Genomic DNA, 12,878 nt, shown 5'->3' with positions numbered 1-12,878 from the left:
AGGCCACTTTGTTTTTTATTTTAAGTGAAAAAGGTTAGGGTGTTTCGGTCATTTGAATATTAAATATTCATCTTTTATAATGATTAAAAAAGAATAATGATTTTCTAACTCCCTCTCTGACATGCTTCTACGTGCTAAAAAATCCCAAATGCATATGTTTATGAAAATGTGTAATTGTGTATCTCGAGAAAAATTCATGATTCTATGTACATGTCACATGAAGGGGAGTTAGATTATCACGACTCCTTAAAAAAAAAAAAAAAAAAAAAAAAAAAAAGGGTGGTCTTTCCCTACTAATGTAATAAATATTAATATAATAAATGTTAGAAATACTTCTACAAAAATACCAAAGAGATTTAATATTTATCAAAGTGTTATTATATAAATATCAAAATATTTTTATATTTTGTGAAGGGATAAAATTATCTTCCATTTAAATCGTTTATTTGCATCGTTAGCGTACATCTCGAAATAAACATGTGATATCATTTGAAGAAGATTCTATCTTTTAGGGAAGAATCCTCTTAAATTCTATTTTAATAGGATTCTTCCCTTTTTTATGTAATTACTAATTTAGTTAAAGTATAATTGTGTAAATTATAATTTAAGTAAAATTTAATTAGGGTTAAGGTTATTGTGAAAAAAAGAGGGGAGGGAGAGGAAAAAATTAAGAAGAATTTATGTAATTGTCAGATTTATAGTGAAATGGCTCTTTGAGCCCATAAATGTAGGTGCGTTTCTTGAATCATATAAAAAATATTTGTCTTCTTTATTTTTTGATTTTTAAATTATTTTGTAGATTTAATGGTGAAATCGTGATCGAGGTAGATTTATCACAAAATTGACCTCTACAATTTGTATAAGAAGTCTTTAGTTCACCTCCCTATAAACACATGACATAATGATAACCTATCCCGATAAGATCCCATAAAAGAATAGGAGCTGTTGAGAGGTTCCATATTGCCGAGTTGAAGGGCAGCACTTCTGTACGTGATCATAGTATGTCACGTCGTCTCGTCCCCATAGCAACTGGGGATCGAAAAGCACCAAACTTGTTGACTTATTAAGGGAAAGATGAAGTAAGAGCATGTTATTGGAGACTTTGCAACATATGTCGGGGAAGCCTCCGTTAATTGTGTACGAACAAAATACGAGTCCAAATCGTGATCGAGATACGTGTCAATGGTGCGATTCGATTTAGATGGGAGACGATTTTATCCCTCCACATTTTTTTATATTAAAATACAAAAATTAAAGATATTATAGAAAAAATAAAAGTATTGGTGGATGGTAAAATCTCTCATACAATTGTCATTGCTTATGGACTTGTACTTGGGTGATCTATATATGATTAGGGTGAAATTTGGGTGAAATTAAATGAGGTCCAAACCGACTAATATTGAGGAATTAGCGGACTAGTTGTGGTTATAGTTGAGATGCCACATGAACCCAAAGCTAGCTGGTTCTCCCTGAAATGCGCTTGAGGCGTAGTAATTGACTATACATCTAGGGGTAAAGCACATTAGTCCACGCAAGTTTGAGTTCAAGAGCAATATTAAATCGAGGTAATATCTCAATACTAGATATGACTCCAAAAATACGAAGCATTAGACGAGAACATTTCCTTTTAAATATTTTGATCAAAGCATTATTCAATGCATTCAATTGTTTCCATCAATCTGATACCAAAATCCTACTTATTAAAACCATCTCGATGTTCCTAACCAAAATAATAGTTTGGTAATTTAGATATATCCCTCGAACTCCATGTTTTGATCAATATTAGAGATACCCTTATGTTTTGAAACTAATGACATACCTCTTGACTTAAGAGAGTCCCCAAATATTCCTCATCTTTACATCTTAGGGGTAAATTAATTTTAATCTATTCAACCTTATCTTCAAAGGTAAGAAGAAATCTTTGGCTTTTCTACCAAAATCCATCCTTCTACTTCTTAAAAAAATTTATTTTATTTGAGAATCGAAGGTTGAAGATAACTGGTTTTCTAAGAAAATCAAAGGATTTTCTGCTAGAGGATGAAGGCGAGGGCATTTAGATCATTTATATTAATCTCAGGGAAGAAGACCAAGATCAGGGGGGTATGACATCAATTTGAAACCACAGGGGTATCTCTAATATTCACAAAAATGTGGAGGGGTCATGTCTAAATCATCCATAACATTTTGAGAGCTGCTATTGGCACCCGATAATAAAAGTTGAGGTGTCAATAACAAATAGCAGTTCTCAATATTTTTCAGAAGAAAGTTCCCGATCTATCCCATGCAAGGAGTCAAGCAGGCTCGTTCTCTCTGAAGTCTCCTTTCTTCGAACCCTAAATTCGACAAAGCTTTCATCTCAGGTCTGTTTCACTTCGTTTCTCCCCATTTAAGCAAAAAAAAAAAAAAAATCGTTCAGTCGTTTCTAGTTTCAACCATTTGCGTTTTAGGTCCTGTTCAAATTTAAGGTTATTGTTTGGATTCTTTGCCGAGGAGTAAAAATGGGAAATTATGGAACAGGGTTTGGCTTAATTTTGCATTTGAGATATAATTTTTTTGGGATTAATTAATGAAAGAATAATCTGTAAAATTAGGAATTTTGAATTGGGTTCGGCTTAATTCTTTCAAATTGAGATGGAAATTTCTGGATTTTCTTGAGAGAGAAAGAGAATCCTTTTTGGTTAAATTTCTCATTTGTTTTGTCAGTATTTTTTTTTTCTTTCGATTTTGAGTTTGGATTTTCTTTTTAATTATAAGTCTCTTTGATCTGAAGATTCATTTTTTAGTTACTTAGTTGAAAAGATCTCTTTTTTCTTTGTTTGAAATGTTTAGTTCTATGTTGGAGTTGTTGCTTTTTTATAATTTGCATCTTGTTTTATGTTCTTCTGTTGGATTTGAAATAGTTATTTTTTATACCAAAAAATTTATATATAAATCACATTGAGATTGTTTTCATGGTCATAAATCCAAGTCTTACTGCCCTTAACTATTATAAATCTCTCTATCTCTATCTCATGGTTGCATTGTTTTTTATTTTTTCCTCCAATTTCATTAGAATTTCTGCAATATATAAGTGAATTAATTTTTGGTGGACATTTTGTATTTGTCCAAACCCATTGTACTTGGAGGGAGTCAGTTGGGGTGCTGTTCCTTAGATTGATATTACCTATCTTTTAACCCTTCACAAGGAAGAAGTCAAAAGCTATTCCAAATATAGTAGAAGTTGCTTCCGCCTTAAAAGTAAAGCCAATAGATTTAATAAAGAATTCCAATTGAAATTGTCTTGTAGTTAATTTACACTCCTTTCTGAGTATAACATTTATTTTAGTTAGACCTCTCCTTACACTTGACATGTGCATTGAATCGTCTTTTTTTTTTTTTTTTTCTTAATAAATCTTCACTGAGCTTTGTTTGGCAGCAGTTCTTGGTTGGTGGACTTGAGCTAAACAGAACATGGACAAGGGGAAAGTAGGAAGATCAAAATTGAACATTGCCATTGTTCATCCTGATCTTGGAATAGGTTCTATCAGCATCTCAATCTCTCTTTCAGAATTTTTTTTTTTTTGATAAATATAAATTCATTTATGAGGGGAAAAAATACAATAGAGACTTACAAGGCGGTCAAGGTGACCAACCCAAGAAGCTCCTAACAATCTGTCAAAGCTTCCCACCTGAAGACAAAGTCTTAATAGAATACCCCATTTAAAGTCAGGGTACAACTTACACCAAAAAAATAAAATTCCCAAAATATTCAAGGTAATCTCATGAAAGTTTGAGGTCGCCCTTCTAAAGATTCTCCCATTCCTTTCCAACCAAATTCCCCAATCTTATATTTCTTTCAGAACCTCTACTATTAAGACCTATGCTTTTGTCTCTGCTGGTCGGGATGCTGGCTTAGATGCCATCTTTGTCTCTGCGGTTCTATCTACCTTTGCTGCTATTTTTGTTAGCTAGCTCCTTCATGGAATGGGTTGGAGGCTTCTTGACAATTGACTATGAAAATGGAAGCTATCAAAGCTGAATTATAACCTAAGAAATCCTAAAAAAACTAAAGAAATGACTCCAAAGGGTGGAGGACACCTCATAGTAAAGTAAGATATGATCAACGGATTCACCACTGGCTAGACAAAGAGCACAACAATTGGGTGTCACAAAACCATGAGAAATAAGAAGATCAAGCGTGGGTAATTTATTCAAAGTAGCTAGCCAAATGAAAAAAAAAAAACGAACCATAGAAGGAGCTTTAGAACCCCAAATGGTAGCCAAAGGGAATAGATTAGGAAGTTGTTAAGCTCCGTGAGTGCCTGAGCCAATGAATTAATAGCGAAGTTTGCTCTTTTGGTACGGGTCCACTCCATCCTATCTTCTTCTGTGACATTCCAGTGAGCTCTGTGACATTCCAGATTATTTTACTTTTCGTAACAGGAAGGATGGTTGATTAAATTGATTCATAGATGGATGTACTTGTGGTGTTTTTTTGGGTCAATCTTTGATTTCTAGTTTTAGTTACCCTTATATATAAAAGAGAAACTGCCTTTTCAATTGTTTTGTTGCTTCTGGAAATCTTTTATGTTATTTTTTTTTGGATGAATGGCCTTTGGTTTTAAAATCTCTAATGTTGATGTATAGGTGGAGCTGAAAGGTTAATCGTTGATGCTGCTGTTGAACTTGCTTCACTAGGGCACAATGTTCATATTTTCACTGCACATCATGACAAAAATCGGTGTTTCGAGGAGACTCTTTCTGGTGAGAATTTTCATTCTTTGTTTAATGAATTGGTTATAGTGGCTTGTTTTGAGAAGGGGTGAGCTAGTGAATGCTTGATACAGCCTATGAAAGAATTTCAAGGACAAGTGCACACTAGGTTATGGCAAAACACATTGGAGAAACCACAGATCCATAGACAAGTATTATAATTTGATGTTTTGGTTATGTTTGAATTACATTTAAAAAAAAAAAGTAACATTTGTAAAATGTGATCAGATCCAGTTAGATTGGTCATCCACCTAAAGTCTACATATTTGGTTATAGACCTTCCAAAAGTTGTAGTAGTAGCGGTGGTGGTGGTAGGAGGAGCAGTAGTAGTAGCAGTAGCAGCTTTGATTTGCTATGTATTTTTTTTTTCTTTTATTTTGAAGGTAGACTTTGACACCCACCATTTGTGAAATTTATCAAATCCAGTTAGATTGGTCATCCATTGGTAGACATGTTGATTTGCTATTTTTATTTATTTATTTATTATTTTGGAAGTAGACTTCAACATATACCATTTTGCAAAATTTATCCAAACTAGTTAGATTGGTCATCCATATATGTGTCCAAAGTCTATAAATATTTGGATGTAAAATCAATCATTATTGTCAAAGCCTTATTTGTGCCAGTTGAATGAATCACATTCCTCCATTCTATTATATTTATAACCATGTCTTCTGTTAATTCAAGTGCCTTCAAATTTGCTCTCAATGCTTTAACACACGATCCTGTTGGTTTTACTCTCGCTCTTTTACAACTCTGGACCTGCACAGTTCTAATTGGGACTTCCATTGGTCTTCGTTAAATATGACCAAGCCATCTCAATCGACTTTTCCTTTGTTTTCACCTACTGAGGTTACTACTACTTCTTCATGAATTTTTCATTTCTAATTTCATCTTTGTTGGCCTTTCCTCTCATCCATCTCAACATCTTTATTTTTCGTACTCTAAATCTGTGATCATATTGTTTCATAATTGCTGGAAATTCAGCTCTATAAAGCATGTTGCACAGCGTTTGGATAGAGCTTCTTGACGACTTCTGCTCCTGCGGGGAGCTAGCAAACGTTTGGATAGGTTTTTGCTCTTACGCAGAGAGATTTTTGCTCTTGCGGGGAGAGGTTTTTTACACTTTGTTGAGAAGCTCTAAGAACCTGTTCTTCTGCGGAGAGATTTTTTGCTCTTGCGGGGTGAGATTGACCTTTTGCTCTTGCACGGAAAGGTGTATCCACACAGGCCCTTGGTCTTACTACCATCTTATAAATATATGTTTTTTTTTTTTTTTTGTTTATTTATTCTAATATTTTTTTTTTTTGAAATAAATAATTAGCTATATCTCATTGTCCAGGCTACAGTTAGGCTTTACTTAGGTGTCGCCTCACCTAAAGGACCCCTATCACCAAATTTTGCCCAACCCTTTTGACTACACTTGAGAGAACATTTCTATACATCAGAGAGCAATCCAATACTTTAAATTTAAGAGGGAAGATTATCATTTGACTGGTAATGAAATGATGACACTCCCATATTCTGGGATGTGTCGACGCATGTTTATGCAATGACATGGCTAGATACCTAAAATCTGCTGTGTTGCTACAAAGTAGATGTAATTTTACATTTTTCCGATCATTATACTAATATCATAAGCGCGAAGCCTAATACATCTTCATCATCAAAACCTTATCCCAAGGATTTGGGGTTGGCTAATCAAATCCTGTTCTTCCATTCCATTCTGTTCGGGCCACGTTTTCTGTTATTGAAAGTGTGTTCATATCCACTTTTACCATCGCAATGTACATTCTTTAGGCTTTAATATTTCTTTCTTCTAACTGGGGCTGTAATTGGCCTTCGCTGAATTCGATTTTCTCATAGTTTATCGCCTATTGGAGGTTATGCATTTTCTCAAATGCGTACATTTCTAATCATAGTCTTTCCATTCATTCATTTATGCTATGGTCAATTTATTAACATGATGCTTCCTGACTGCCTAACATTCAGCAGAAGCCCAATACGTCTCTTTTAATCGTTAGTTTATATTTATATTTTTCATCCCGTCTTACCCTAAATACAACTATACAAGTATTCCATTAGTATGACTTTCCATACAAAAATGTATTCCATTAGTAACGGCAAAAAAGAAAAAGAGAAGCCTCAATGAGAAATGATTAGTTTGCCCTTGCTGCATGAGTAGACAATATTCTGACTGATAACTTTTGCATGTCCTGCTCAGCAATCTTATATATTTTAGTGGGTATCAAGAATGTTCTATGATATTGTGAAACATGTGGACTACAAACTTGTGTATATATATGGAAAGCGTTCAGAGGCCCTAAAGAGAGCCAAACATTTTTCACTATATGGGCTGGAAGTTTTGGAATGAGCTGATTTTTTGTGAGGATGATCTCTATGGTGAGGGGATCATCCTCACAAAAAATCAGCCCATTCTGAAACTTCTAACCCCATCAAATGTGGCTTACAAATAATTGATGGTCCACGACTTTTCGACTTGTAAACTGGGGTAGAAGTTTAAGAATGGGCTGATTTTTTGTGAGGATGAACTCCTCACCATAGAGATCATCCTTAAAAAAAAAAAATCACTGCCCATTCTGAAACTTCCAGCCCACATATTGAAAAATGTTTGGCTCTCTTTAGGCCTCCAAACGCTCCACTATATATATTGCTTGTTCTTGATTGTTATGGTTCATGGTAGTCATGAAATGTTGACGTGTATGTTTTCCAGGTACCTTTCCAGTCAAAGTATACGGCAGCTTCCTACCCCGACATATATTCTATCATTTCCATGCTTTGTGTGCGTATTTGCGATGTATCTTCGTTTCTCTCTGTGTGCTACTCTTGTGGCCATCGTTTGATGCTATATTGGCTGACCAAGTCTCTGTCATCATTCCTTTGATGAAAACTAAGAAGTTGACAAAAGTAATTCCATTTCGTTTTGGCTAAGTTGGATCTTAATGGTGCATTGTAGTGAGAAGGATTGTTTCATTTAACCCATTTTCTCTCCAGGTTGTCTTCTATTGCCATTTTCCCGATTTGTTGCTGGCACAACATTCTACTTTTCTGAGGAAGATATATCGAAAACCAATTGACATGGTTGAAGAAGCAACTACTGGTCTGATTCCCCCCCCCCCCCCCCCCCCCCCTGATTTGTGTCATGGTTTTAAATCTCATTTGAGACCGAGATGACTTGGGCAAGTCATCTCGGTATCGTCCATGAACGAGACGGATAGCCATTGTGTCTCACATGTGCAAAATCTCGTGAGACAAACGAGATACTCGGACGATATTGTGAAAATCTTGGCCAATTCAACTGGGATTTTAATATTTTAATTAAAATAATTATTATATTAATAAAATATGATTTTATTAGTAAACATTTTCTAATCTACCTTATTTTATTTTTTTAAATTATAATTATTTTCATATAAATATTTATGAATAAATAATTGTAAACCGAGTTAAATGGATTATCTCATCCGAGACAACTCAGTCTTGTCCATGAACAAGTTGAGAGGTCAAACCGAGTTTTGAAACCATGATTTGTGTCCCACTTTTCTCCATCTTCACAGGAAATGGCATAGCATTTAATAATCTTTATCTATTCTACATGAGCTCAAGTTTCTGATTAGATTGCTTCTGAAATCCGCAGGGATGGCAGATTTGATTCTTGTTAACAGTAGATTTACGGCATCTACTTTTGCTAACACATTCAAGCGTCTTAATGTGCAAGGAATCCACCCTTCAGTTCTTTACCCGGCAGTTAATGTGGGGCAGTTCGATGAACCCTCTGCTTATAAGTAATCAACATGCTTGTATCTTATAGGGCTTAGCTTGCTCGTAAAATCTTTAAAACAAATTGGTTTCTATATGATATAGTTTTTTTAAGTGCACTTTTTGGATTTAACATATCTGATTTTATGTTTCTTTTGTCCAGCTTGAATTTTCTCTCGATCAACCGTTTTGAAAGGAAAAAGAACATTGATTTAGCAATTTCATCATTTGCAATGCTTCATGCATTTGAAGGAGATGTTCTTCAAGGTCATGATTTGGCCAAGGTTTCCCTGACCATTGCAGGTAAACTATCTTTGGTTATTTTGCTTATTCATGCCGAGTACAAGTCTGGGGTTGACTGTTTTGTCATTATGATTTGTTTAGGTTGGTTGTGTATCGATATATACTAACCAGAAGTTTTACTTAAATATTGAGTTTCAATGCGATATTCCCTTTTATAAGAAGGGGCAACTTTCCTAAGTCGGGTAAATTCTGTGATTGTTGATACCAAGACCTGGGTTCATAACCTGCCTTCACCTACTAATAACTGACCTCAAATCTTGCATTCCTAGCAAAAATAAAAAAATCCCTTTTACAAAAAGTGGGTCCTTAGAATGCAATATTAGATCAATACATCTTCAACTTCACTGTGGAAATTCATTAAATCTCAGCTTCTGGATTTCGAGAGAATGGAAAGGATACTTGCAAAATTCATAAAATAGCCGCTTTTTTTCCCATTAAAATAGCAACTTCTGGATTTTGAGAGCATGGAAAGTTCTGATAGCTATGGGGAAAATTTATTAGATGATTAGTAAAAGAATAATGATTTTCTGACACTCCACTCGGACACATGCCCCCATATACCCCCTGACATGGCATGTGCTAGAACCATAGATTCTTTCCTCTGGATACACAACTAGACATATTTATGGGGATGTACAGTTATGTATCCCGAGGAAAAAATCTATGGTTCTAGCCCATGCCATGTCAGAGGGCGTTTGTGAGAGGGGGAGTTAGAAAATCACCTCTTAGTAAAAATCTGTACACCTGAAAAATCAAGCCCTTATTTTTATGGAGTCTTATTTCCCTACAGTATTCCTACATGATGAAATGAGGCATTCCTGATCCCATTTCTTGCATTTTTTCACTCGTTCTTTTTTTCTCAATCTATCTAGAATATCTCTTACCTCAGAAATCAATTGATGGGGTGGTCCAAAACCAATGCATTTGTTCATGTAGATTTCATCCAAAAACTAGGTGATTTTGTGGATAGCATGCATAGGAGGGTTAACTTCATCACTTACACATGAATTGCACGATGAATGTTTCTCTATGTAGATTTGCATTTGATGTAACATGAGATTTTCCGTTTCATATTTCTCTATTAATTATTACAGGTGGCTTCGATAAACGCCTACGGGAGAATGTGGAGTATCTCGAGGAACTTAAAAGCTTGGCAGAAAGCAAAGGAGTTGCCAATCGTGTTAACTTCATCACTTCCTGTTCAACTTCAGAACGAAATATGCTCCTCTCACAATGCTTATGCGTGCTTTATACGCCGAAGGTGAGATTAAATATAATATTCTCTCAATTTATCAGATAAAAAAAAAAAGTTCGAAAGAATGAAATCTTTTAATTGAAATTATGTAGGAAGAGCACTTTGGGATCGTTCCCTTGGAGGCAATGGCAGCTCGGAAGCCTGTTATTGCATGCAACAGTGGTGGCCCTATGGAGACTATCAAGAACGGGGTCACGGGGTTTCTTTGTGAACCAACCCCACAGGAGTTCTCATTGGCTATGGCCAAGCTTATTAGTGATACCCATATGGCAGAGAAGATGGGTGGAGAAGCACGGCGACATGTCAGCGATGCATTCTCTACTAAGATTTTTGGGAAACGGCTTAATCAATTTCTTGTTGATGTTGCTTGCGGAAAGAATGAGTGAAAGAAGGTTAACCCGCCAACAAGAATGAATGAAGAGATTTGGATTTGATAGCTGAGATGCAGAGGAGCTGTATTGCATGTGCCTGAGATTTTCTTCAATGAGAAACTACGGTTTTTATGGTTTTGTAAGTTGTTCGAGCCATTGAAGGCAGGGCTCATCAATGTCCTCCATAGGAAGCCCTCGCGATGGAAGCAATACAATAAAGAAATCACTTTTAAGATACAAATTAGGATTGTCCTTTTTTTCCCCTACTCTTCAAAATTTTAATGTTATAATGAGTTTAGGGTGAGTATTTTTTAGTGGAATTTTACTAAATAAATTTTTTTAAGTTACCAATTAACTTTAGATACATTCATTAAGTCATTCAAGACAATTTATAGTATAAAATAAAAGGGTTGGGATTGGTTGACTAATGAGAATGACTCATGAGAAAAATCATGACCCCAGCCATTTACTAGTTAAGATTTATGTGTATCGTGATAACACATATCTTGGAGATACTTATCCCAAGGATAAATCTCAATCATTGGATTTTGTGTTTAAACGGTTGGAATCATGTGCTATGTCGATTCACTGCGCATGAACTCTTTTTATTTTCTTTTTTTTTATTATAGCTATTCATCATTTTTTATTTTATTTTTCCATTTCATCAAATTCAATATTCTCATAATTTATTAAGCCCAACATTAATTATGTGGGACATATTCTTACCAATTTCTCATTGTTCATGTATAATTGAACATAAATAAAGGACTGGCTTATGTAGTTTTTGTTTTTTATTTTATTTATCAACTTTAGCCACTACTTCATCAATAGAGGTGTATTGATTAAAGTTGCATTCTCTATCGGTTTAAGGGGGTAAGTATAAAAATAGAGTTAGACGATGTTATTGAAATTTTTTTAAATTAAAAAAAAATAAAAGATGAAAAATAATAAAATGGGTTAAAAGGGTAAAAGAGAAAATAAACAAATTATAGAGGTGAAATGTAAAGAAAATAAAATTGGAAATGTATTTTAAAAGAATTTTGAAGTTAAAAAAGATAAAAGATGAAAAATAATAAAGTAGATTAAAAGAAAAAATATAGTAAAGTTAGAAGGAGTGGGATTAAAGAAATAAAGTGGACCTTATAAAAGTGAATCCTACCATTGTTATTAAAATTTCTTGAGATTAAGAAGGAAAAAAAATAAAATTAGTTAAATAGGAGATATAATAAAATTAGAAAAGTAAAGAAGGAAAGACAAAACAATGTGGTGCAGGTTTGATGGGACATTTGTCCAATCACAAAACACAAAGCTATAGTTGAGAGGACGTTTATCCTAATTCAAAAACATAAAACTGTAATAACTCGGTAGTGTTTTATTATATAGATGATCTAGTCTTATTTTTCTTTAAAAAAATAAAAACTATAATATATAATGTATCCATCCATAACTTTTTTTTGGTGGCAATTTTAGAGTAAAAGTACTCAAATCTCTATTCGATTGTTCAAGTACATGAGTCTGATTGTGTAAACATGAAATCCAATAGTTGAGATTTATCCATAGAATAAGTATACTTGTCACCACCAAAACCCTTTATCAGGTTATAGAAACCAACCTCCAACTTTAAACTTGATCTCATCTTATAAAATTGACCCCATTATATATTATGTAACCCCCGATGCAGGTCCTCATTTAAGTCATGTGGATGTTGGCACATTGGCCTAAATAACACCTCAATTCTCTTGAGTTCATGCTTTAGATTAAGTTTAAAATTTTACAAATTTATTTCCTTGATCAAAGACATTCAGTCACCAAACTCCAAAATTTTAAATCCAAATCCTTTAAAAATATCTTCTTCTTTTTTTCTAATGTATTTTAGAGTATTTAAAATTGCGTTTTTCCAAATTTTAGTGCTCTCTCTCTCATGAAAAAGACCTCAAAAAAATATACAATCAGAAAAATAAGAAACAAATGATTGGGAAAAACCATGTATCTTGAAGATCTACCATGTATTGCTAATATAAATCTTGACAATTGGATTTTGTTGTTTAACGGTTGGGATAAATTTTTTTCTTAATGAGTGTTTTTTTTAATGACTTCTAGAATATATGACTCATGTAAAAATGAGTGATCCAACTGTGCAAACATGAAATCCAATTGTCAGGATTTGTGAGTACCTCAATAGTACATATATCAGAGATATTTATCTAGAGGGTAAATCGCAAGTGTTGGATTCATTTTTACATGGTTGGTTTAATACCCAAGTTATTTTCCATGAGCCACATCAGAACCTTATATGTTCAAATATAGTAGAGGAGAGAATGAACTATGATAATCTCATGGTTTTAGCTAGGACTTTCGATATAAATATATGTCAATTGCCCTACAAGTAGCTAGACCCATAGAAATATATATAAATT

The 12,878-nt window shown here is 34.0% G+C and overlaps 1 protein-coding gene across 2 annotated transcripts; it reads left to right on the top strand.

Moving 5' to 3' along the window:
- Window positions 1-2,204: 2,204 nt before the first annotated feature.
- LOC147411137 (UDP-Glycosyltransferase superfamily protein) lies at window positions 2,205-11,020 on the top strand. 2 transcript variants are annotated; one of them, XM_086444908.1, is made up of 9 exons: window positions 2,205-2,360; window positions 3,419-3,517; window positions 4,627-4,743; window positions 7,487-7,680; window positions 7,768-7,873; window positions 8,411-8,558; window positions 8,696-8,835; window positions 9,930-10,096; window positions 10,183-11,020. In XM_086444908.1, the coding sequence occupies exons 2-9, from the start codon at window positions 3,451-3,453 to the stop codon at window positions 10,474-10,476; spliced, it is 1,233 nt and encodes a 410-aa protein (XP_086301034.1). In that variant the 5' UTR covers window positions 2,205-2,360; window positions 3,419-3,450; the 3' UTR covers window positions 10,477-11,020. The 2 variants fall into 2 exon arrangements, with proteins under 2 accessions (XP_086301034.1, XP_086301042.1); XM_086444916.1 differs by having other exon boundaries at window positions 2,225-2,360; window positions 3,416-3,517.
- The last annotated feature ends 1,858 nt before the right edge of the window (window positions 11,021-12,878 follow it).

The sequence above is a fragment of the Akebia trifoliata genome, chromosome 1, assembly GCF_017979445.1.
Source record: "Akebia trifoliata isolate Shusen 1 chromosome 1, ASM1797944v1, whole genome shotgun sequence".
Taxonomy (NCBI): domain Eukaryota; kingdom Viridiplantae; phylum Streptophyta; class Magnoliopsida; order Ranunculales; family Lardizabalaceae; genus Akebia; species Akebia trifoliata.
The sequence above is the reverse complement of the archived record's forward strand: the minus strand, read 5'-3'. Positions and strand labels throughout refer to the sequence as shown.

Excerpts from the sequence above, each read along its gene's own strand:
- LOC147411137 (XM_086444908.1), top strand. The coding sequence starts at position 3,451 with ATGGACAAGGGGAAAGTAGGAAGATCAAAATTGAACATTGCCATTGTT. Across the intron at positions 8,559-8,695 it reads GATGAACCCTCTGCTTATAA|CTTGAATTTTCTCTCGATCA; the intron begins GTAATCAACATG and ends TCTTTTGTCCAG. Across the intron at positions 10,097-10,182 it reads GCGTGCTTTATACGCCGAAG|GAAGAGCACTTTGGGATCGT; the intron begins GTGAGATTAAAT and ends GAAATTATGTAG.